Source organism: Setaria viridis, chromosome 6 (genome assembly GCF_005286985.2).
Source record: "Setaria viridis chromosome 6, Setaria_viridis_v4.0, whole genome shotgun sequence".
Taxonomy (NCBI): Eukaryota; Viridiplantae; Streptophyta; class Magnoliopsida; order Poales; family Poaceae; genus Setaria; species Setaria viridis.
In genome coordinates, this window is record NC_048268.2 from 30,956,489 (window position 1) to 30,979,711 (window position 23,223).

General features: G+C 45.9%; 1 protein-coding gene and 1 non-coding gene across 2 annotated transcripts; both read right to left on the reverse strand.

Moving 5' to 3' along the window:
- Positions 1 to 1,072: 1,072 nt before the first annotated feature.
- LOC117860043 (uncharacterized) lies at positions 1,073 to 2,761 on the reverse strand. Its single transcript, XM_034743244.2, has one exon. It carries the CDS (start codon positions 2,612 to 2,614, stop codon positions 1,403 to 1,405), a length of 1,212 nt encoding a protein of 403 aa, XP_034599135.1. The 5' UTR covers positions 2,615 to 2,761; the 3' UTR covers positions 1,073 to 1,402.
- A 13,638-nt stretch (positions 2,762 to 16,399) lies between these two features.
- Positions 16,400 to 16,538, reverse strand: LOC117862305 (small nucleolar RNA Z247). Its single transcript, XR_004641957.1, has one exon. It is a non-coding gene; the product is annotated as a small nucleolar RNA Z247 (small nucleolar RNA).
- Between the last annotated feature and the right edge of the window lie 6,685 nt (positions 16,539 to 23,223).

Below are 23,223 nucleotides of genomic sequence, written 5' to 3' on the forward strand. Positions count from 1 at the left end.
CCCTGGCGCCCTGCACGAGCGCAGCCGCCAGCCGCACAGGAGGCGGCAGCGGCAGGCGGGCAGTGCCAGTGCAGGCGCGCGCGGCGCGCGACACGACCGCGCGGCTCCCGAGGCCAGCCGGGGCGGGCGCTGCCCCCGGCCGCGCGCGTGTGCGTACGCTTCGCTTTGCCGCCGCGGCCCGCACGGCGACGGAACAAGGCTGCTCTTTTTCCTAGTGTCCAAACAGAGAACAGATGCGAGGCGCAGAGCACGTAGTATACGAAAAGGGGGCAAGCCTAGCCTAGGCAGGCAGGCACACTCACACGGACACACCCCCAACCAAAAGCGAGCGAAGCACACAAGTGCATGCATGACTGCACGAGCATTACCAACCAACCATTTCATAGCTTTGAAAAGTGAAGGGTTAAAAAGAAAAGGAGATGGTAAAAATCGGGACTCGGGAGCGTAGGGTAACTAGTAAAACAGACTGAATAAACTTTTTTTTGAAACTAAAGACTGAATAAACTCTGAACTGAAGAAAAAAACAAACAGAAAAAAAAGGAACAGACTTGGTCGTCGTCTCGTCGAAGCATGCTAGGAAGATCCCTCGCCACAAAATTATACCGGTACGGCAGCTGCTACCTGGAATCTGACCGTTTGCTACTGGAAATGACTCGGCTCCTCGGATGAGATCTGGATTGGCGGCAGACATCGGCATCCACCTTGACACCCAAAGAATCGACACAAAGTACCGTTTCCTTGTCTAAAGATCGGGAAAAAAAAAACGAACCACTACTACCTCGGCTCTACTGTGTGCTCCCAACACAGGGCGGCTTTTCTCGTCCGGTCTGAAAACGAACACTTTTGTCTAAAATTCAAGCGAATCACGACAATATTTCAGTTTCGTTACCTCTTTTCGACTTCTCCTGGCAAGCATTTACCGATTCTGCATTATGCAGTGTCAGTGCACAATTTTATTATACAGTTACTAAAATTAATTAATTGTTCCAATGAAGTATAATAGGGATGAAACTACTCTCACGTCTGATGAAACTCTCCTCATAAAATGATCCTACCAAAACAGTCAGTAATATACTCCATAAAACTTTTCATAAAACTCCATTGAGGCTGGCTATGCTGGCCTTAGCGAGACACGAAGAAATGGCTTGCGCCGTCAAATGTAGCCGTTAGTACTGCTCACTTCCAAGCATTTAATTACACCTCCGCATAGACACGATCATGGGGTTAACTTTTTCGTACAGTTTTTACTACTTGATTAAAGTACAAGTATTCTTTCCTTGTATAGTGAAAAAGTCAATAAAAAAAAGAGCACCTTTTTTTCCCTAAAGAAGAAAAATGGTGGCGGCAGGTGCCTCTCCGGCGGCAGCTGATGCGGCCGTGCCAGAGCCGCGGCGAGGCCGGGTCAGGGGCGCCGCGCCACCGACCGCGCGAGCCGCTCGACCTTCACGGCGATCTCCGGAGGAATCTGCACGGCGGGGCGCGGCCGCTCCTTGCACCGGCGGAGGTCGAGCCCGAGCGCGTCCGACACGTCCTCGGAGCTCCACCCGGCGCGCCGGAGCGAGTCTGAGCACCGGTCGGCCTTGAGCAGCAGCGCGTCGAGCACGGCGTCGGGGTCGGCCTCGGGGGGCGCCGCCGCCTCCTCGCCGTCGAACATCCCGGAGGCCGCCCCCTCCACCATCTCCGTCACCTCCGTGTCCCTCCACCCGCCCTGCCGCAGCACGGAGCCGAGCCGGTCCAGGTAGGTGTCGACCCAGTGCGGGGTCCTGGACCGCCTGGGCGGCGGCGGCGGGGACGCGCACCCGGAGGACAGCGACGACGCGGTGGAGGCCTCCGAGGAGGACGAGTCGCGGCGGCGCCGGTCGGACGCCGCGTCGCTCCAGAACTCGATCCAGCGCGGGGCCTTGCCGCCGCAGGCCGCGTCGAGGCTGCGGCGCGTGCACGGCGTCGCGGCGGGCGCCTCGCCGGACAACGGCAGCGGCGCCCGCGGGTCGAGCGTCGGCTGGAAGCAGGAGTCGCGGGTGAAGAAGTGGAGCACGTCGAGGCCGCAGCAGAGGACGCGGTCGTCGGTGACGAAGAACACCGGGTTGCCCGCCAGGCAGGGCCGGCAGGGGAGGAAGCACCGGTCGAAGAGCGGCACGAGCAGCGGCGCGCGGCGGATGGCGGAGCGCGCGAGCCGCAGCGCGCGGTCCGGGTCGGCGGGGCGCGGCCCCCAGCATCGCGGCCACAGCGCACCCCGCGCGATCTGGAGCGACGCCGCCGCGATGGGCAGGTCGAACGCGGACCGGAGCCCGGCGCGGGAGCGCCAGTCCGGGAACCCGGGCCCCGACGGCAGCCCCGCGGCGAGGACGGCGCGGAGGTCGGGCGGGAACGCGAACCCCATCTCGGCCTCGGCGCGCGCCAGCTCGAGCTCCGTGAGGCCCGGGAGCACGGCGACACCGGAGGCCCGGAGGTGGGCCAGCACCGCGGCCGCGACCGGGGCGAAGGAGTGCAGGCCGTGCCGCGGGGACGCCGACGCTGACGAGGGCCCCGCCGCGGCGCGCGTGGACAGGCGCCGAAGCCCCGCCGCGTGCGCCGCTGGTGTCAGGCCGGCCATCCGGCGGTCCACGTCCACCATTGCCACCGACCGGCCGCCGCCGAGCTTCTCTCTTTGCGGGTGCGGCCGCCGCCGCCGCCTTCCTAGGATGGAGGAGGCAGGCACGGAGCTGAGCTTGACAGCTGAGGTGTCTGCCTGCTTGGGTAACGGCCGGAGCGAGGGAATGAAGAGATGTGGCTAGAGGCCGGGTGGGAGGCGAGGAGGCGAGGTTATATAGGTGGGAGGCGGCCATCGCGTTGCCCGTCGGCGTCGCGTGGTGGGGAGGTGGCGGCACGGGGGAGGGCGGGCCCCGCGGCAGAGATCTCCGGGTCACCTAGGTGTGGTGCCCATCCGTCGCTCTTGAGTTGGCCGCCTTGGCGTCTCTCGCTTCATTTTTGTTCTCTCCGCCCTCGCTCGCAACGAAAGATGCTCGAAATTTGTCTCCGATCCGGCCACTTTCCGCAATTTTTTGCTCTACTCGTTTGCATCGCGGTTACCGCCCCGAACCTGTTGCAGGCTTGCAGCGCGATGCGAAATTTGTTGATGGGTTCAGCTCCTAGCTAGGAAATTTGTTGGGGCTGGATCGGAGTTGAGGTTGAGCACATTTGCATGCTTCCCTGGGGCCTACTACGGCATATCCGCATGTGGTTGGCGCCTCCGGTAGAGCAGAGGCTCGTGCAGACAGAACCCGCCGCCGGCCTGAACGTGCCTGAGCGGCTCAGCCTTGGCAATGGCAAGGGAAATAGCCGTTGATGAGTTGGCTCTGGCTGGGATGTTTTCCTCCTGCACAACGGTTTGCAAAATTTTCAGGGCAAGTTTCTTTTCCATTGACGAAAAGATGCCTTTTGTTCAATGCTCACTGTACGGCCATGTGTGCAGTAGCTGATTTTTCAAAGGAAATCTAATGCCGATGGGAAAGATGAGGCGTGGTACTAATTTTAGACCGGTGGAGCCTTTAGAACTGGACCGGCATTAAACTTAGGACGAGAGTGGCCTACGACGACGCCAAAGAAACGCATGAATCCCCCAATTCCCAAGTGACGCAAAGTATGAGTTCTCTTCAAGACCGGCTGCTTTGTTTACATGGCTCCTCTTGTTTATAACAAAGGTACTCCCATATGTGGAGTCTCTTTGCGGCTGCTATTTTTATTTATACGTGTTGGGATCGATCCTCTTGTCTGTAACGGGTACAGTCTGCAATACTTTAGTTACCATCCTGCAGCGCACTAATCCTCGTTTTGCTTTCTGCCAAAAAAAAAACTCCTTTTGCGTGTATTTTAATTTTTATCACATCATCCCTTCGCTATTTGCGATGGTGTTCAACTGAATTTAGCAAGCCAGTGCCCAGTGCTGACACTCTCGTTCAAACGTGCCATGATCTCGAGCCATGTTTTCCGTCCTGGCACAGTAGTAGAGATTCATGTCAGACACCAGTGGGAAGCACCTACCTCTACATGAACGTTCGGCCTGGACAAGACCGACACCTTCCCGGGATAGCTTATCTTGAGAAAATTTGCAGCCTGGGATGGGACAAGGAGAAGATGGTCCATATGGTAACTGCGATATTTCGACAGAGCTTGCTGCATTGCTCTCTTTCTCTGATGCTGAAAGTCAGTGTCCGTCGTCGCCGCCGTCTGACTTTTGATGCTAAGGCGTTTGCTTCCGGTGACTTATTTTTAGCACGTGTCACATCAAATGTTTAGATACTAATTAGAAGTATTAAACGTAGACTATTTACAAAACTCATTACATAAGTGGAGGCTAAAAGCGAGACGAATCTATTAAGTCTAATTAAGCCTAATTAATCCATCATTAGCAAATGTTCACTGTAGCAACACATTGTCAAATCATGGACTAATTAGGCTTAATAGATTCGTCTCGCCGTTTAGCCTCGACTTATGTAATGGGTTTTGTAAATAGTCTACATTTAATACTCCTAATTAGTATCTAAACATTCGATGTGACGGATGCTAAAAATAAATCAGCGGAAGCAAACGGGGTCTAATAATACAAGGTGTTGTTTCTCACGTTTTCTGCTGGTGTTATTGCTCTCTGCTCTCTCTGCTTGCCGTGGCTGTTCACATAGAACTGGAACAGTGATTTGGACTTCGTTGTCAAATAGAGGCACTTTTTTTTTTGATTAGGAGCAAATGGAGACACTTGTTGATCTTGGAAATGAGGTAGTGTTGCTTCGTCAGTCTCTCCATCAGTGGATTATTCGTGTTGTTAGTTTGGTAGCTAGCTATAGTGCGTGCATGTAATGTTCACCTGCAGAACTTGACCCTTTCTCTAATTCTGTCTGTTAGTGAAGCTCAGGCCTGGTTTGGTTCATTTGCTTATTTTTAAGCACCCGTCACATCGAATGTTTAGATACTAATTAGGAGTATTAAACGTAGACTATTTACAAAATCAATTACATAAGTGGAGGCTAAACGGCGAGACGAATCTATTAAGCCTAATTAGTCCATGATTTGACAATGTGTTGCTACAGTAAACATTTACTAATGATGGATTAATTAGGCTTAATAGGTTCATCTCGCTGTTTAGCCTCCACTTATGTAATGGGTTTTGTAAATAGCCTACGTTTAATACTCCTAATTAGTATCTAAATATTGATGTGACACTTGTTTAAAAATAAGCAAAGGGAACCAAACGCGACCTCAATCTACCTATGCATCGGCAGGACTGCATGGGTTCCAAGGCTCCCGAGTCCCAACGCTGCTGCTTTTGAGGTGCACGCACAGAACTACAGAAGGCCTTGTTGTGCTTCCATCCAACAAGTAATAGGAGTACGGAGTAGTACCGTAGTACGTGTTCAATCAGGTCACATCACTTCAGAAAGATTAGGGCTCAAGCTATAGGGGCAATTTTTAGAGTGCCTTCCTACCATTGGGGGTCGGCTGGGCGTGCACAAAATCTAGGCATCTAGGTTACCACGCGTTAGTCCTAGGCTGCGCTGTTGGTTGACACGACTAGCTGTCACACTCTAGACGAAAATCATTAAAGTAGGTCCTGTTTAGAGGGGCTTAACGCCCAATTTTTAGCAATTTTTTAACACATTGGCTGCCACTTAAAAGGGTTATGTTAAAGTTTAACACCCTATTTTTCATAAACACATAGAGAGATGTTAAAATTGGCTAAAGGTGTTAAAAGTGGTCTCCCTCCCCACTTATTCCCTGGTTGCCCCCCCTCTCTCCTCCTCTCCTTTCTACCCGTCTTCTGCGCATCCTCCCCTCCTGCATCTGTTCCGCATCCTTCCCTCCCACATCGCTTCCTCACCGCCCGCCGCCATCTCCTCCCGCGGCCATCCATCCTGCCCGCAGGTCATCCCCTCCCGCCGGCCATCCATCCCGCTCGCAGGTCATCCCCTCCCACCATCCCCTCTCCCCGTTCTTTCCCTCCCGTCGCCTTCCCCTCCCCCTTTCTTCCCCCCCCCCCCGGCAACCCCGCCAGCAGGAACTCCCCTCCCGCCCTTCTTTGTTTCCTCCCTATGCCGCCCCAGATCCACGGCATCCATGCCGCCAGTAGTGCGCCGTGTTGCCCTGAACCCTTCCCCGAGGCTCATGGACGGCCACGGCGACGATAGGTTGCAAGACCTTTTCTCCCACGCGGATCCACCTTTTCCCGCCGGCAGCTTCAACTTCTTCTCGCAGGCGAAATCTTCTGGAGCTCCTCGTGAGGGTTTGCAAGCCCTGGATCTCAACTCACATGTCGAAGAATTCCCCGACCTCAACTCCTACTCCGAGATGCTTCGGGAAGAAGGAGCACCCCGGGGCTGCAGCAGCCGTACCCTCGGCTTACGCGTGCCTCACAATGGAGGAAGAGGAGGCAGCGGCAGCAGAGGAGGTGGTGGCGGCAGAGGTGGAGGCGGTAGCCGGGGAGGCGCTAGCAAAGTGTCAAGACAAGAGGCCCCTCGTGTCCATCTGAGTTTTTCTGCATCAAAATAAATGGATGCAAGTAAATGGTGGGCGACTCTCAATAATAGCCAGTGAGAAGGATAAGAAAAGGATAATAGCCGGTGACATTAAGGACTTCTCTCTCCCCTCAACGTGGGAAGAAATTAAAATAGAAAATAATATTATTGGGTATGGACTTCAAGTGCAAAGTGCTAATTTTTCCTTGTTTTTTAATTCTGATTTTTTTGCATATTCATTAGTCGTATTCAATATGGATCCTTTAAGTTAGTCTAGATTGTTGGGTCTTCGTAAGATCCAATGGTGTATATTTTTTATTTTATTAATGTAGGAATTTCTAGACCCTCTCGACTAACGTGGTGGCTTCTTTTAAAATTTTAACAATCTCTTAATAAGTACATTTAACTAATTATACTCAAAGAATGTTTCTTTATTTAAGAAATATGTTTCCCAATATCAAGGAAAATTCAAAAAACCATTTTCATTATTTTTATTTCAAAATTAGTTATTTATTAATCACATTTTGTACAAAACTCTTTAGGTTAGTCTACACTATTAGATCATTACAAAATCCAGTGATGTAACTTGTTTTCAATTGACCTGTTAATTTCTACACCCTCTCGGGTTTATGGTGAATCATCTTGAAGAAATCCCTTGGCAAGGAAAAAAATCACGGGATACCAAACAAATTACATTTGCGTTGTATTTACCGATTCAGATAGAGTACGTTCGTGTCGTTAGTGTTGGTCATGTTATGTGAACTTATTTTGTGTCCATCCTGAATCTTGTTTAGAGTTGGACTGTAACATGACCTTATTGTGTTATAGGACATACGCAGGTCACATGTTACGTGATCTTATTTTGTGTCCATCCTAGATCTTGTTAGAATCAAACATTAACTTCACCTTACTGCGTTATAGGGGTGTGCTTTTAAATATTATATTATCAGATTTAGTGATCGGCAGTCCATTATCCAGGTGATAGATTTGTAGGCGGGGGAGATCATAAGACCAAGAACTCGAATGGTAACACAGGGGGCGCAAGGTTTAGACAGGCTCGGGCCTCCGAAAAGTAACACCCTACGTCCTGTGTTCTAGTGGATTGTATTGTTGGTATGGTATGCGGAGAGTTAACGTGCTCTTGGGGGCCGCCTTATATAGGCTGATGATCTAGGGTTACAAGTCGGAAAGGATCTAATCCTAGTCGGTTGTTACAAGGAAATCAATCCGAGTCGGTTTACAACAAGTATCCGGACTGAATTTATTCGCCTGGCCTCCCAGATTGTGCTCCACGCGTCTTCATGCCTTGCCCCGCATGCCATGGTCGGGCGGAATCCACTTGTCAGGCTGGCCAGTATCCTAGTCGGTGGGGACTCATGGGTACCCTTATCCCTCAAGCCCCCGAGCCATGTGGAGTCGAACAGGAGCCTGACGGATGTGCAACGAAGCTTGTAATGTACTTGGCCGAAGTTGCAGAGTCGTCATAGCGATGGAGAGGCTACGCGGTACTCAAAAAAGAAAGAAAAATTGAAGCTTCCATAGGTGTATGACCAAATACGCATGGCTACGCAACTACCAAGCTCCGGGATGTCTGACATCCTGTAGATTGAAGGGAAGCACATGAAGAGCATCACAAGATGCACTCCATATGAAGTAGACCTCGAGCATTGAAGCGATTAAAGTAATTGGTCCAATGGTCAAGAATGTGATGTATTGTTTTCGTCGTGAAAAGGATCCAAATATAGCGCCTAGCCCCCGAGCGTGAGGACTGGCGGAGCTAAGGAGACACGCCGATCTGAAGTAGGCGCCTAGCCCCCGAGCGCGAGGATCGGCGGAAATATAGATAGACACAACCATGTACATTTTTTACTACTTTAATATCTAAATTATTAATTGTATTAGCTATGAACTCTTTAAGTAGCTATTTTGCTTGCAGAAACCAACTGCTAATTTTTTAAATTCTGAATTTATGTGTTTGCTAATCATATTCGATATAGCCATAGTAGATGCTGGCATTGGCAAATGGAGGCGAATATGTGGAGAGCCCTCTTCATTTAGTGGTAATCGGAGAGCCCCCGTATTCAGCATCCATACCCTTCATGGGAAGGGCAGCAGCGGGCACGAGCTTCTTGCTGGATCGCGCACCCGCGATTCCTAGCGGAACTTGCGCCAGCTATGTACGCACCGAGCCAAAGTGCGCCAACGGCACTGGAAATTTTGGCGCGAAGAAAAAGGGACGCAGAAAAACACATAGGCCCAGATAAAGTAAAAAAAATCCTGGATTTGGTGCATTCCCCGTCCGCTGCCGCTGGTGGAGCGTCAAAAACACATTCCAGTTCCAGGCATGAATCGAGATGAAAATGAGATAAAAATATAAGATGGAAAATAGAATGGAAAACAACTTGGAAATACAAGCCTATTCAAAAGGGAGAGTAAGCAGGTCCAGCTACGCATCCTTTAGAACGACACAACAGCTTCTTACAAAATTCCATCAGCTGTATAATCGAGATTTCAAAGTGAAACGAGTACATCCATCATATGATGACTAATACATATCTACATGTGCAGAATGTATCTCCCCACCAAAAAAAAACATGTTCCTCCCTACGCCTCATATTTAGATCTCTATTCCTGAAAAGGATAACAAACAAAGTCATACTTACGAGCCCATTTTCAGAAGAGCAAAGAACAAAAAGTTACCCTCAATCTCATGTGAATATGTGATGAGTTACTTCCAGATTATTTTCCAAGTCATGTACAGTTACTTCATATGTCATGTGAATCAGTTACAAAATTACTTTGTATGTGTTCCAAATGAGTGACTAGTTACTTTCTACCTTAGTCAGGTCAAATAAAGTTATTTTCTACCTCAGTTAGGTCAAATAAAATTACTTTCTACATCAAATTAGTTGAACACATGAAGCAGAGGTGAAAAACACAAGCTATATATATAGTAAAAATGTCATGTGCATGTAATGAAAATGTTTTTGAAGATACTATATCAAAGATATGGTGCCATAAAAAAAGAAAAATATGTGGTCATTAAAAGAAAAGTGTAATTGGCAGTGGCAATGGCAACTTCATTATATCATGATAAGAAAACCTGTATGAAAATAAGTTACTTTCTACTGTTTCAAATAAAATGATAAAATGACAAAAGTTACTTCACTAAGATCAGATAAGATATGTTCAGATTAGCTGAAGGTGTGCATGTGATCATTTTATCTCAAGTAAACCACAACATTTTTTCCATCAGCATCAGAACTTGGAAAATTATCTAAAAACTAAAAATAGGGGTTGCATTACTAGTAAAACTGACCTAACAAAAACATGGAAGTATGAATTAGAAAAATTGTAGAGATCATGATTGGGAGGTGTGTCTGGTTGTGACATATTGTCTTAGCTGCACTTGGAAATGTTGCAAGGAGGGGGTTATGTGTTTCAACCAGGGGCAAAATGTTACTACCTATCGAATGTCAATAGATGTCTAGTTATTTCCAAATCAGGGGAATGTTACTTCCTATATAAATGTAAACAATAATTAGTTATTTCCTATGCACTTTAAACTAAGGAAAGTTACTTCCTATCTAATTTGAATATATGACTAGTTACTTCCTGGACGTTCCAAATCAGTGGCGAAGTACTTCCTATCTCATGTGGATAAATTAGTTAATCTCTTGAACATCAATGATAAGTTACTTCCTATCCCATATTTGTAGTAGCACATTACTTGTTATCTTAAAATGAAAACCAACATCAATATGCAACAATATAGGTCAAATAAAGTAAGCATGGTTAAAAGATCATGTGCAAGCATTATAATATGGGCGTTCACTGAGAGTTAAACAGCAGATGCATTAGTAGCAGAGTAACATACCAAAATGCTATGAGTATCAACATGGTATAATTGCAGGGATCATGGTCAGATGATGTATGTGCCAAGCACTGATTGATGATAGAAATAGCTGTTGTGATATGCTTTAAACGTAGAAAGGGAGTTGATGAAGCCTTTTGACAATAGGATTGAATTAGCATCACCTAGGAAAAAGGCCACAAAGCAAGCTGATAAAGATATATCACCATAGTTTGTGAATGAAAGGCATCTAAATTAGTACTTTATTTATCAGATAAAACATCAAAAAATGATCTACTAATATGATATAGAAAAGATCATGCACTCAGGGAGCTTATCTAAAGCAAAATAATAACATTATGCTTAAGCATTTCAATGATGGTAAAACTTGTACACAAAGACTGAAAATAAAAAATCTCATAATCCTACTCCATCTTTTAAAACCAAAAAGAAATTCAGCATTTTGCCAATTACTAAATGTGTACAATTCTAATAAAACTGATAAACTATGAAACTACAACTGGCAAGCATAGCAAAAGAAAGAATTTCAAGAAAAAAAAACCTAGTTACTTCCTGTGAGTTTCAAACCAGGCTAGTTACTACTTCCTATATAGTGTAAATAGATGGCTAACTACTTCCTATGTGTTTCAAATCACTGGCTAGTTACTACCAATATAATGTCTACCAAGATTAGTTACTTCCTATGTGTCTCAAATCAAAGGTCAGGTTACTTCCTATTTTAGGTGGTTAAGTGATTAGTTACTTTTAATCTCATGTAAACCAATGATTAGATACTTCATCGTTCACATAAAAATAATGACAAGTCTATGAGTTCCTAGTTCTTTTCTCATGTAAACATCAAACTGTTGTGTTAACATCATAAAGACAGGTGCCCAAATATAATGAATGGCACATATGAAACAAAATAAAGAGATAAGTTACTTTATATGCGATGTAAAATTAATGTAAGCTACATCCTAAAATAGTGTGTAGTGACAAAGTTACTGAGTGTGAACATCATTATCATATCATTATCCTACCTTCAAAAGTGCTACCATGTGATTAGCACATAATTCAGAGCTGTGGTCACTAAAAAAACTACATGTACATTAACGGAACAAAGTGCAGTGGTAGTGAAAATTGCAACTTTAAATTCATGATGGTGGGTTTTACATCAAAAATTCAGATTGAAGATAAAGTAACCTCACGTGAAATCTTAATCCTATATGAACCCTAAAGTAGCTACATGCATACTCCAACACCAGCAGCACCTACTTTGCCTCTGCATATGTGGTAAGTTACTTTGTATGAAATATAAATACAAAATTAGTTACTTCTTATGAGACTGCATATGTGGTAAAGTTACTTCCTATGGTAAGTTAAGCTCATTACCAAAAAATAATAGTGAAATGGCGGTGAGAAATTACAGCTTCTTATGAGAAATGGCGGTGACAGACAAAACTACTGAAAATCGATTATTATATCCTAACCCTAATGTAGCTAGAGACATGCTCCAAAAACATAAGACATACTCCAAAACTCTAGATCGGATATCTTAATTAGATCCTAACACTAATGTAGAAGATAGGAAGGATCACAAACAAAATACTTAGAAAAAAAATGTAGATCGCCACATGCACAAAACAAGAATGTTCTTGTGACTTGTGAGCTGATGGATTCATCCCATAAACAACACATAAACATGAACCAGTAAAGTACTAATGAGTAGGATCAAATTTGCGAAAAAACATCGCATGATTTTTGATGATATTAAAGAACAAGGTCAAGAACAAGAAAGGGGTCCGGACAGACCTTAGGTCGCCCGCTAACAGAATGGCTGACACCTTGTTAAAGGAAAAACCATGCTACGCTGCATAGTCGACGGCGCTGCCACGATTTGACTCACAAAGAGCGGTGGGGAAAAGGTTTAGAACACAGGGTAGCAGATCTGTGTGCACCCTCAGCTCGATGTAGAACCTTGCATCGCCCCACTCCGTTTGTCGAGCATAGCCTCCCCGCCGCAAGCCATGTGTCACGGCCCTTCCGCTCGGCACGCGTCGCCTCTCGCTGGAGATTCGTAGCGGAAGGCGTGCCACATAGGGAAGCCTTCCTCCGCTTGCTGCGCGTTGCCTCCAGCCAGAGATACGCGGCGGTGACCTCCCCTCCATTGCCGGCACTGCCAAACTCACCTAGCCTTCCCTATGCTCGCCGCGCGTCATGGTGAAAATATTCAGAGGGCAATAAGCGTGGGAGGAACGTCTCTTATTGCCCTAGGGGTTCGTGTTATATGGGCGTCAAAGATCCTAACACATGGAATACAATAGTTTGTTATAGACCTTGGAGTCTACAACAAGTACAAGCTAACAAAGTACCGGCCATATCTCTCAAGAATAGATCTTCTCCAAATATATTTACAACTCTATCTCTAACACCTTCTCTCAATCTAACCTGTCTAAGTTTAGATTGCTCTTGAAGTTTTCTAGCTGTCGAACAGAAAGGGGTTAGTAAACCCATCTGCAACTTGATCTCCAGAGGGAACATAATCAATTTCCAATAGTTTCTCAATAACTCATTCTCTGACAAAGTGATAATCAACCTCTATGTGTTTTGTTCTTGCATGAAACACAGGGTTTGCAGATAAATACTTTGCTCCTATATTGTCACCCCACAACTTAGCAGCCCTTGGACTTAGGACTCCCAATTCCCGCAATAATGTTTGTATCCACATAATCTCTGCTGTTGCATTAGCAATAGCTTTATATTCTGACTTCGTGCTAGATCTTGACACCGTTGGTTGCTTCCTAGCACTCCAGGAGACTAAATTTGTCCCCAAAAATATAGCAAATCCTCCTGTACATTTTCTATCATCAACACAGCCTGCCCAGTCTGCATCTGAAAAACCACTAACAAGTGTAGAGGCTGACTTAGTAATCCTAAGACCAAGCCGCACATAATACATGACATATCTCAAGATTCTTTTTACTGCTGCCCAATGAACAATGGTAGGTGCATGCAAGAACTGACATACTTTATTAACTGAGAATGCAATATTTGGTCTAGTCATAGTCAAATACTGTAAAGCTCCAACAATACTTTTATACTGTGTAACATCACTAGAACCAAGTAAAGAACCTTCTTCTATGGTCAATTTCTCACTAGTTGACATGGGAGTATTAACAGGTTTACAATCTGCCATACCAACTCTTTTTAACAAATCTGAAGTATACTTTTCCTAAGTTAAGAGTGTACATCACATACCTTTGCAACTTCAATTCCTAAGAAATAATATAGATCACCCAAATCTTTAAGTGCAAAGTCTTGATTTAAGTCCCTAAGCAATGCTGAAACAGCCTTGGATGATGAACTCACCACAATTATGTCATCCACATAGATAAGTAGAAAAATAATAACATCTCCTTTGCTATAAAAGAATAATGAAGTATGTGCTTTGGATGACTTAAAACCAAGATCACATAATTTTGTACTTAGTCTTGAATACCATGCTCTTGGTGCCTGTTTGAGACCATATAAAGCTTTGTCAAGCTTACACACATAACCTAGAAAGGATGAGTCCTCATAAGCAGGCGGCTGTCTCATGTAGACATTTTCTTCTAGAAAACTATGAAGAAAGGCATTCTGTACATCTAGCTGACGTAAACACCACCCTCGAGAGACAGCAATAGATAGAATAATCCTAATAGTAGCAGCCTTTACAACTGGACTAAACGTGTCTTCATAATCTATGCCGTAATGTTGCTTAAAACCTTTTGCAACTAGGCGAGCCTTATGTCTATCCAAACTTCCATATGCTTTTCTCTTGATTTTGTAGACTCATTTGCAATCAATAATATTTGTTCCTTTTTGAGGTGGTACTAGGTGCCAAGTTTTATTTTTCATCAACGCTGTGTATTCAACATCCATTGCGTCTTTCCAATTTTTACTATTCAAGGCTTCATATAAACTTTGTGGTTCTCCTGTAGATGTGAATAAACCATATGTAATAGTTCCATCAGTATATACCTTGGGTTTTTTTATCCGACTTTGCGAATGTGTCTTTGGTTTGTCTGCAGCAGGAGGAGCTTGATGCACAAGTTCTGTTGGCGCCACATCTAGAGCATCAGCCCCGGGCGCCACATCTTCTGTAGTAGAGTAAGGCAGCGCAGCAGGTCCCGTAGGCGATGTCGTAGAAGCACACCTTGGATCCCACACGTGAGCTCGCGGAGTGGGCAGCATGCATTGCTGCCCGGTTCGCCAGGCGTGTGCGTGGGAGCCATACGCCGCACAGACGCTGGAGGGGATCTACTGCCGCCTGCAGCGTGCAATCCCGGGGAGGGTTCGCCCTGGATTTCAGCACCCGAAACCTCTCCGTGTTCAGCATGAGCAGCTGGATTGCTACGTGCACCTCCAGCTGGTAGTACCTATTCCTGATTTTCAACAATAGTAGTTAAATTAGGACTATTAGTCATACTGGAACCCAAAGTTTGATCACCCCAATGCTAGCTGGTCTAGAATTTATCAAGTTAGATGGGAGAAGGGAAATTTCTGCTCGTAATTGGGCTCTTGCTTTGGGGTTAAGGTGAGAGAACGGAAACACTGTTTCATCAAAAACCACATCACATGAGATAACACACGTCCAGATGAAATTTCGGGACACTTAAATCCCTTATGTAGACTACTATACCAAGAAAAGCACACTGCTTCAAGCGAAATTGAAGCTTGTGTGAATTATATGGTCATAGGTTGGGATAGCAAGCACAACCAAAAATCCGTAGAGAGGAGTAATTAGGTTTTTGATGAAAAAGAAGTTCAAAGGGAGTGGAATTCGAATGACTTTACTAGGAACCTGATTAATCAGATATGTGGCTGCAAGAAAGGCTCCATCCCAATATTTTAGGGGTATAGAGGCATCAGCAAGCAAAGCTAGGCCAACTTCAACTATATGATAATGTTTGCGCTCGGCTGCACCGTTTTGTTGATGAGCGTGAGGATAAGAAACTAAATGAGCTATCCCCACTTTATTAAAAAAGGAATTGAGTTTTTGATATTCTCCTTCCCAGTTGGTCTGAACAGATACGATCTTATGATTAAATTATCGTTTAGCAAAGCTTTGGAACTCATGAAATTTTTGAAAAACTTCAGACTTAAAATGAAGAAGATAGATCCACGTGAATTTTCTATGATCATTAATAAAGCTAACACAATATTTCTTTCTCCCAACTGAGTCTGGTGCTGGACCCCAGACATTTGTAAACACAAGTTCCAAAGTATACTTTGATACACCGGAAGACTTAGGATAAGGCAACCGATGACTCTTTGCTTTCTGACTAGCATCACAAATAGACTCACTTTTAGACTCGACTAAACAAGGAAGATTATTGTTACTAATGACTTTATCAACAATAGATGAAGACGGATGACCTAGACGACTATGCCACCTTGCAAACGTGGGCTTGGTGGCTCCAAAAGCTTATTTAGATGGAGGCGAAGAAGGAAGTGGATACAGTCCCTTGTGACACCTCCCTCTAAGTAGATTATTCTTCGTGTCCTGATCCTTGATTAAAAAGAAATTTGGGTGAACTTCAAGGAAGGCAGAATTATCAAAAACTAGACGATGTCTGGACACAAGATTTTTTGAAGCTTCAGGAGCATAAAGAACACTATTAAGATGCAGATCACAACTAGGGGTTTTAACAGTGGAATGACCAATATGTTGCAGTAGCTACAAGTTTTTGATCAGGAACAAAATTTTCATCAAACCTATGCCAACAGTCAACCGCTATGTGTCCCCTCTTGAAACACACTTGGTAGACATGCCTCTTGTTGTTGTTGTTGTTGTTGTTGTTGTTGTTGTTGTTGTAGCTTCCTGCATTGTTGTTGTAGCGCTGGTTTGAACCAACAGGGCCGCGTCCACGCCCTCGACCACGAGGGCTGGGAGGTCCATGCCCAGGGGCACACCTGCGGCCACCACGTGGGCCACGGTTTGCACCCCCTTTTCCTGCGTGGCTCACCATGTTTGTGGATGATCCTGATTGACCACCATCTTGCATCAGCTCTAGTCTTGTCTCGAAGGTGAGCATCTGGGCATACAGCTCACCCAGGGAGATAGCACCGATTCTAGCCACCACTGCTGACACCAATGAATTGAACTCATAGTCCAAACCGGTCAGTATATACTCCACCAATTCTTCATCATCAAGTTCTCTTCCAGCAGCCGCCATCTCGTCGACGTAGGCCTTCATCTTTGTGAAGTGCTCAGCAACCGTCATGGACCCCTTTTGGGTGGTCGACAGTTGAAGCCGCGTGTTCACTGCTCGTGCACACGTCTGGGAGGACAAGATCTCTTGGATCACCCCTATACCTTGGCAATGGTCTTCTTGGATGCCACTTGAGATAGCACTGTAACACCCTAGTCCCAAATATAGTTCAGTTCTACTTGCACGCAGAGTAAAACACGCACTCGCATCAACCCCACTTACGCTTTCGTCCTCGCTTCATGTAAAAGGGTTAATCCGAGGGTTGGAATGTATTTGGTACTTGGGTTTATATGTTGGTGAAACTCACCCTCAACTAGCAAGGTGGGATTATTATCCACACACATACCATGCCACTCACATGGGACTCTAGTGGGCTCAATTTATCCTTAGTTGGCTCGGGATGTCACATACACCCCCTCCTGAAGGACCTGACGTCCTTATCGGCAACATACCCGCACACACTGGGGCAATTGACCAGGAACTTTCCCTCTTAGCACACGTCCATGCGTGTAGTCCCGGCACATATGCCATGCCGTGTGACCACACAGGACCCACACGTGCCATGCACCATATGTCCACGCCCCCCAGCACGCACACGCCCGTGTAACCGTGACGGTCGGCTTTGATACTAATTGTAGCACCCCAGTCCCAAATATGGCTCAGTCCTACTTGCATGCAGAGTAAAACACACATTCGCATTAACCCCGCTTACGCTTTCGTCCTCGCTTCGCGTAAAAGGGTTAGCCCGGGGGTTGGAATGCATTTGGCACTTGGGTTTATATGTTGGTGAAACTCACCCTCAACTAGCAAAGTGGGACTATTATCCACACACATACCATGCCACTCACATGGGCCTCTAGTGGGTTCAATTCATCCTTAGTTGACCCAGGATGTCACAAGCATGTCCCTTGAAACCGACCCGAGAAGGAAGCTAAGGACCTGCTGGTCAGTAGCCTTCCGATCATCGAGAAGTGGATTGGGAACCTTGGTGTCTTTGCCGTCCACCGTCTTGCTGTTGATGAGTGCTGCCGGAGCTTCTATGGTGCCAATCAGATAGCCTTCAAGGTGTGCGCCTTGCACCGCTACTAACACCTACACTTCCCATAGTGCGTGGTTATTCTTGGCTAGCTTCTCGGTAATGGTGTGGCTCACCAATGGATTGGAGAAGCCGAAGTTGGAGGAGCTGGCCATGGTGGTTTGGAGGTGAGGCAATAGATTGGTTTTGGCTCTGTATACCATGAAAATATACAGAGGGAAATAAACGTGGGAGAAACGTCGCTCATTGCCCTGGGCAGCGATGGGTTCATGTTATATGGGCGTCAAAGATCCTTACGCATGGAATACAATAGTTTGTTACAGACCTTGGAGTATACGGCAAGTACAAGCTAACAAACTACTAGCCGTATCTCTCATGAACAGATATTTTCCAAATACATTTACAACTCTATCTCTAACACACAGCCCCTCCGCTCGGCGCACGACGCCTCTAGCCGGAGATTCGCGGTGTGTGGCCTCCCTCCCTCGCCAGCCGTCGACCTAAATCGGGTGACACCACCCATGGAAGAAGGACACGGGAAAGAGGAAAAAAGGAGGGGGATAAGATTTCCATGGAGAAGAGTCTCGGCGCCCGCTGGTTTTCTGCTGCGCCTCATCCACTCATTTCCAGCGTGTTCGATCTTAAACTGACAAAGATGAGAAGGGGTCTCGATGTAAGGCAAACGGGAGACCCCTCTCCACGTAGGATTCACGTTGGCAAATATATATGCTACTCAGCAATAGAGATCAAGTGACAACTGCTATCCATATCTCAACACACCTTCGTCTCCATGTTTTCTTGTTGATCTCCCCCTTTTCTATCCCTTGCTCCATCGTCATCGTGTTTTCTCAATTCCATTGCCCGTGTGTTGTTGCCATATTGTCCACTGCTATTGCCCCACTGCCTCAGCTCTTCATCGACCATGGCACTGTCCATTGTTGTTGCCCACTGCCTCAGCTCTTCGTCGACCATGGCGTGTCGCATAGCTAGCCGATAGGAAGTCATTGTCTCATTTGCACCATGATTGTCTGAATCACATGTCGTCGGTCGCTCAGTGCATCAGTGCTAAGCCGCATCATGCCACCTTCTTCACGCCTCCAACATCAGGGTGTCGTGATGCATTTTATTCTTCCTTCCGTCCATGCTCTCTCTCTCCCCCAATCAAACTCTAGATTTAATTCTTACCTACCTATTATATCTATTTGGGATAGAGTTGCATTTGAATGTAATATTCAGATTACCATATACAAAAAGTACACCTACCTACGTGGTCAGGTTTAGATAGAATTCTAATCAATGCACTAACTCTTCTTCAGAGATCAAGATGAGATGTGCCTTGGTCTATTTATGATGAGTGATTGACTGGATGATTTGAGGCTTTATCGGTTGAGTCCATATTCCATATGTGCTTGATTATGCTAACGGCTAATCGGAGGTGTATGTTGTGTGTGTTGTGTTGTGGTGTTTGTGTAAAACATATCTTGTGTGTTATGTCTCTTGGTTGTGATGTGCAGGTGTAGGATGCGACATGGCGGTCGACGGCATGAGGTGAAGGTCAAGCGAAAGGTTCATGCTGATGTATTAGGGTTGTGAAGGATGGATATGAGTAGGCTTGGACCGAAGGACCCAAGGAGTTCGGGCGGAGTCATGGGCGATTCACATGGTGCATGGAAGAGCAAGAGTATATGGACGAGTTGGAGACGACGTCGGTCGAGTCAAGCGGGATGGAGGCGAGTCGAGTAGGTGGCCCGGGAGCCGGGAGCGAAATACTTGGAGGCGTCGAAGGCTTAGCGGAGGCTGAACACGCATCGACAACGGTGAGTCACGTCGTGCGCAGTATGCAAGAGGGTTTGATCGGTTTGACCTCAAAACCGGGGTGAGTCACGCCTGTGGGGTGTGCATGAGGGTTTGACTGATTTGGCCTCAAAACTAGGGATGAGTCACACCTGCGGGGTGTGCGAGAGGGTTTGACCGGTTTGGCCTCAAAACCGGGGGATGAGTCCGGTGCGACTGGGCGACGTCGAGTTGGAGGATGCGTGGCACTATTGCGAAGCTTGCTCGAGGCGAAGCTAAGTCATGAAGGCGTCGGGTCCATCCGATGTACGAGGATAAAGTTCGACGATTTTACCCCAGGGGGTATTTGGGTTGTATGCTTAATGTAAGGGTATTTTGGACATTTTCCAAATGTCTATATATATGAGGAGTGGGCTGTTGGGGCAGACACATCTCTTTGGGGGTTGTTGGGAGGTGGACTTCTCATTTGGTTTCGTGAGAGCCATTTGGGGAGAGAGAGGGAGAGAGATGAGGGATCTTTGATTTAATCTTTTTGCCATCTTAGCTTTGTTTGTGCCTAAGAGTGGTTTGCAACCGGACATGGTGGAGTAATCCAAGAATCAATTTCGTGCTCAATTGCTTCTCCATCTCAAGATTGAGTTTTATCTTTTTTGGGAATTTCAGAGGTATTTTTGGGATTTTTTTCTTCGCGTTTTGCTGCGAAATCCGTGAGATTTGTTGGAGGCTTTTGTTGTTAGGATCCTTATGAGCAACTTTAAAGTATTTCCCTCTTCCAATTCCTCTCGGATTTGGCTCGATTAGGTTTTTCCTAAAACTCATCTCCTCTTGTGTTCTTGGCCAAGTATATGAATTCATAGTGAAATCTTAATTTTCTTGGAGAGATCTTTTGGACAAAGATTCACCGTGTATATGTGAAGCTACAACTATAGTTTCGTTCGCTTTGAACCCCGTTTGACTCATTTTCAAGTTTGAGTTCATGGAGTTTTCTTGAGCTCTTTGTGCCCCTCTCCAAATCCTTTGAATCTGGTGACCAATTCTTGGGCTTTTTGAAGTGAGCCTTTAGGAATAGCCTTGGTATGTTGTTGTGAGCCTACGGTTCAAATTTCATGATTTTGGGAGGTTGTTTGATCGAGTTTCGGATTTTTCCATTTTCTTCACGCAGGCTGTTTTTGGAGTTGTGAAAAATTCCAGAGATTTTTACAGATTCTCCGGAGAATTTTCTGGAAACTCCGTAGGTGCGGATTCTCCGGAGATTTGTGCGGATTCTCCGGAAGTTGCGGATTCTCCGAAGAGTTTTGCGGAGTTTTCGTACTTTTGTGTTGATTTTTGAATCTCTTCTTCTGACACTTGTTTGGGTTCATTTTTACTTCTGTTAGTCCTCTAAATTAGTTCCTAGCACCATTTCTAGGTCCATTAGCTCTTGCATAGCAAAGAGGACTTGATATTACTAGAAGAGAGGTTTGTGGATTAGTTCGGAATTCAAGCCGAGGTTCTTTGAAGAAATTTAAATCAGCTCCCATTCACCCCCTCTTATCATCCGTCCCGATCCTTCGCTTCTAGATATTTATCGTTATATATCTCTGTCATCTTTTTCCTATTCTGAATTTATCTTTTTATGAGTCGTATTCAACATGGATTGTTTGGAGTCAATATAGATCATTAGATCTTCATAAAATCCGACAGTGTAGGTTTTTCTCTTTTTTAGATTGATGTGGTAATTTCTAGCCCCTCTCAACGAACATGATGACTTCTTTTAACACTATTATATTAAAGATAATAAACGATCTGCCATACAAGTGTTCTGTGGTTCAGTTCAGCACTAGTGATGAGTGTGCTCTGGTTTGCTTCCAACTCTTAACAGTAGTGCTTTGACGTTTGCAAGCTCTCTGCCTCTTTTATAAATCTCAACTCAGTGCTGTCAGATGTGGTATCTCAGCTACAGCTAGAACTTGTCAGATCAGATATGCACAATCCGGCCCGGGCTGCCAATGCAAGATGCTCGTGTTTTCTCGTTCCTGCGGCGGATCGGATCTAAGGACTTCTCGTGATCCTTGTGGAAGTTAGCTAACCGCTCCACCTCCGAGCGACCAGATCAATATATGCCGACCATCCTTTTCTCGTGTCGTGTCCCCCCGTGCGTGCGGGTGAGCACACAAGGCTAATGCGCCGCGCGCCAACCGAAAGCGCCTGTGATTCCACGCGCGCCGGCAACTACTAGCATCTTACTGACTACTAGTAGCCTACTCGAGACAGGATCAGCAACTGATCCGGCCGTTTGGGACAACAAATCAGTCACTAGCTACTGATGCTCCGATCCTTTGCTCGATCGAGCCTAGCTAGCCAGCTACCGCGACAGGCAGCAGCCGTAGCCATGCATCCGTAGCTTCTCCAGTGCCGTTCGAGCCGCTCGTTGAAGCAAAAGGCGCCCGTCTTTAATCTGCCCGGGGGCAAAAAGGACGAGGCACGAATTCTCCACTACCAGCGTGATCGCTTTCAGTCTTTTGTGTGTCCGGCTGTGTTGCGTCTCCTTCTCCAATAGTACGAGTTAGTATCCAACTTTAAGCATTTTAAGAGATAACCTCTCCGATGATCTAACTTTTAGCACATAGCTTATAATACGAATGATTCCACACATCATTCCCGTTTCCCGTATAATCTTAAAGTACGTGTATAAGACTATCTCTTGATCAAGGGATAGCTTTTCTCTTTTCTATTAAAATATAAGAAAATATTTTTTCTATTAAAATATAAGAAAATATTTTATGAGCTAGCTAAACAGTAACTATTGGAGGAGGCTCGAGCGAGCGACTAGTAAGCCCTTGGTGATTATCTCTTTCTGCGGTACACTTGCCTGCAGACATATGGTTAAAGCCATGTCGGGCGATCGATGATGCAGTGAGTTGCTACACCTCCTAGAGGCTGCATACCTAGTAGGCAGTAGGACAGTGGAGCTATGTGCTCATGTGAGCGAAAAATAGTGTCGTTTATGCATGCGTGCGAAGCAGTTGCAACTTGCTGCACTGCGTCGCAATGCAAGGCCGTCGGAATGATGACCCGCACGCCCACGCGCTCGTGCGGGTGGTGTGGCCCGGCGTTGCGTACTGGCTATTTTAATGCACCTACGCCATGTAGAGTTGGCGGGCTGTCTGGTCTTTGGTCTAGCAACACACACGATCCCTCTGCGAGTGCGCTCGGCAAAGCAGAGGACCTGGGTGAATATGCATCAGCTTTACTTCTCAGCTGTCAGCTCCTTGGTCGTGCAATGCTAATAACCATGTCATGTGGGGCCTGTTCAGTTCCCCAAACTCCCAATTTTGACACTATGCAAAAAGAAAATTCTCCATCACATCAAACTTGCAGTACATGCATGGAGTACTAAATGTAGACGAAATTAAAAACTAATTGCACAGTTTTGTTGTACTTTGCGAGATGAATCTTTTGAGCCTAATTAGTCAATATTTTGACAATAATTCACAAATACAAACGAAACGCTACATTGTGCTACAGTGATTTTACATCTCCAAACTTTGGGCAACTAAAGAAGTCCTGGTCTCTAACTTGTGATGGTACTTTTCGCTTGTGATGTAACTCTACCATATGACGACTGATATGGACTGGACTCCGTCTAATCGCCAATCAGCTAATTCCTGAATAGTCATAGTGTGATTCTTCATCTGAAAAGCATTATCTGTGTGGATTTCTGATAAAATAAAGAGAAAAGAAGCAAGCGACGTGAGTATGAAGTAGCATGGCTAGCTAGCTAGGGACACCATTATGCGACGCCACTAGATGGAAAGGATA

Bases quoted from the DNA above. Each gene is read 5' to 3' on its own strand.
- LOC117860043 (XM_034743244.2), bottom strand. From the start codon at position 2,614: ATGGTGGACGTGGACCGCCGGATGGCCGGCCTGACACCAGCGGCGCAC.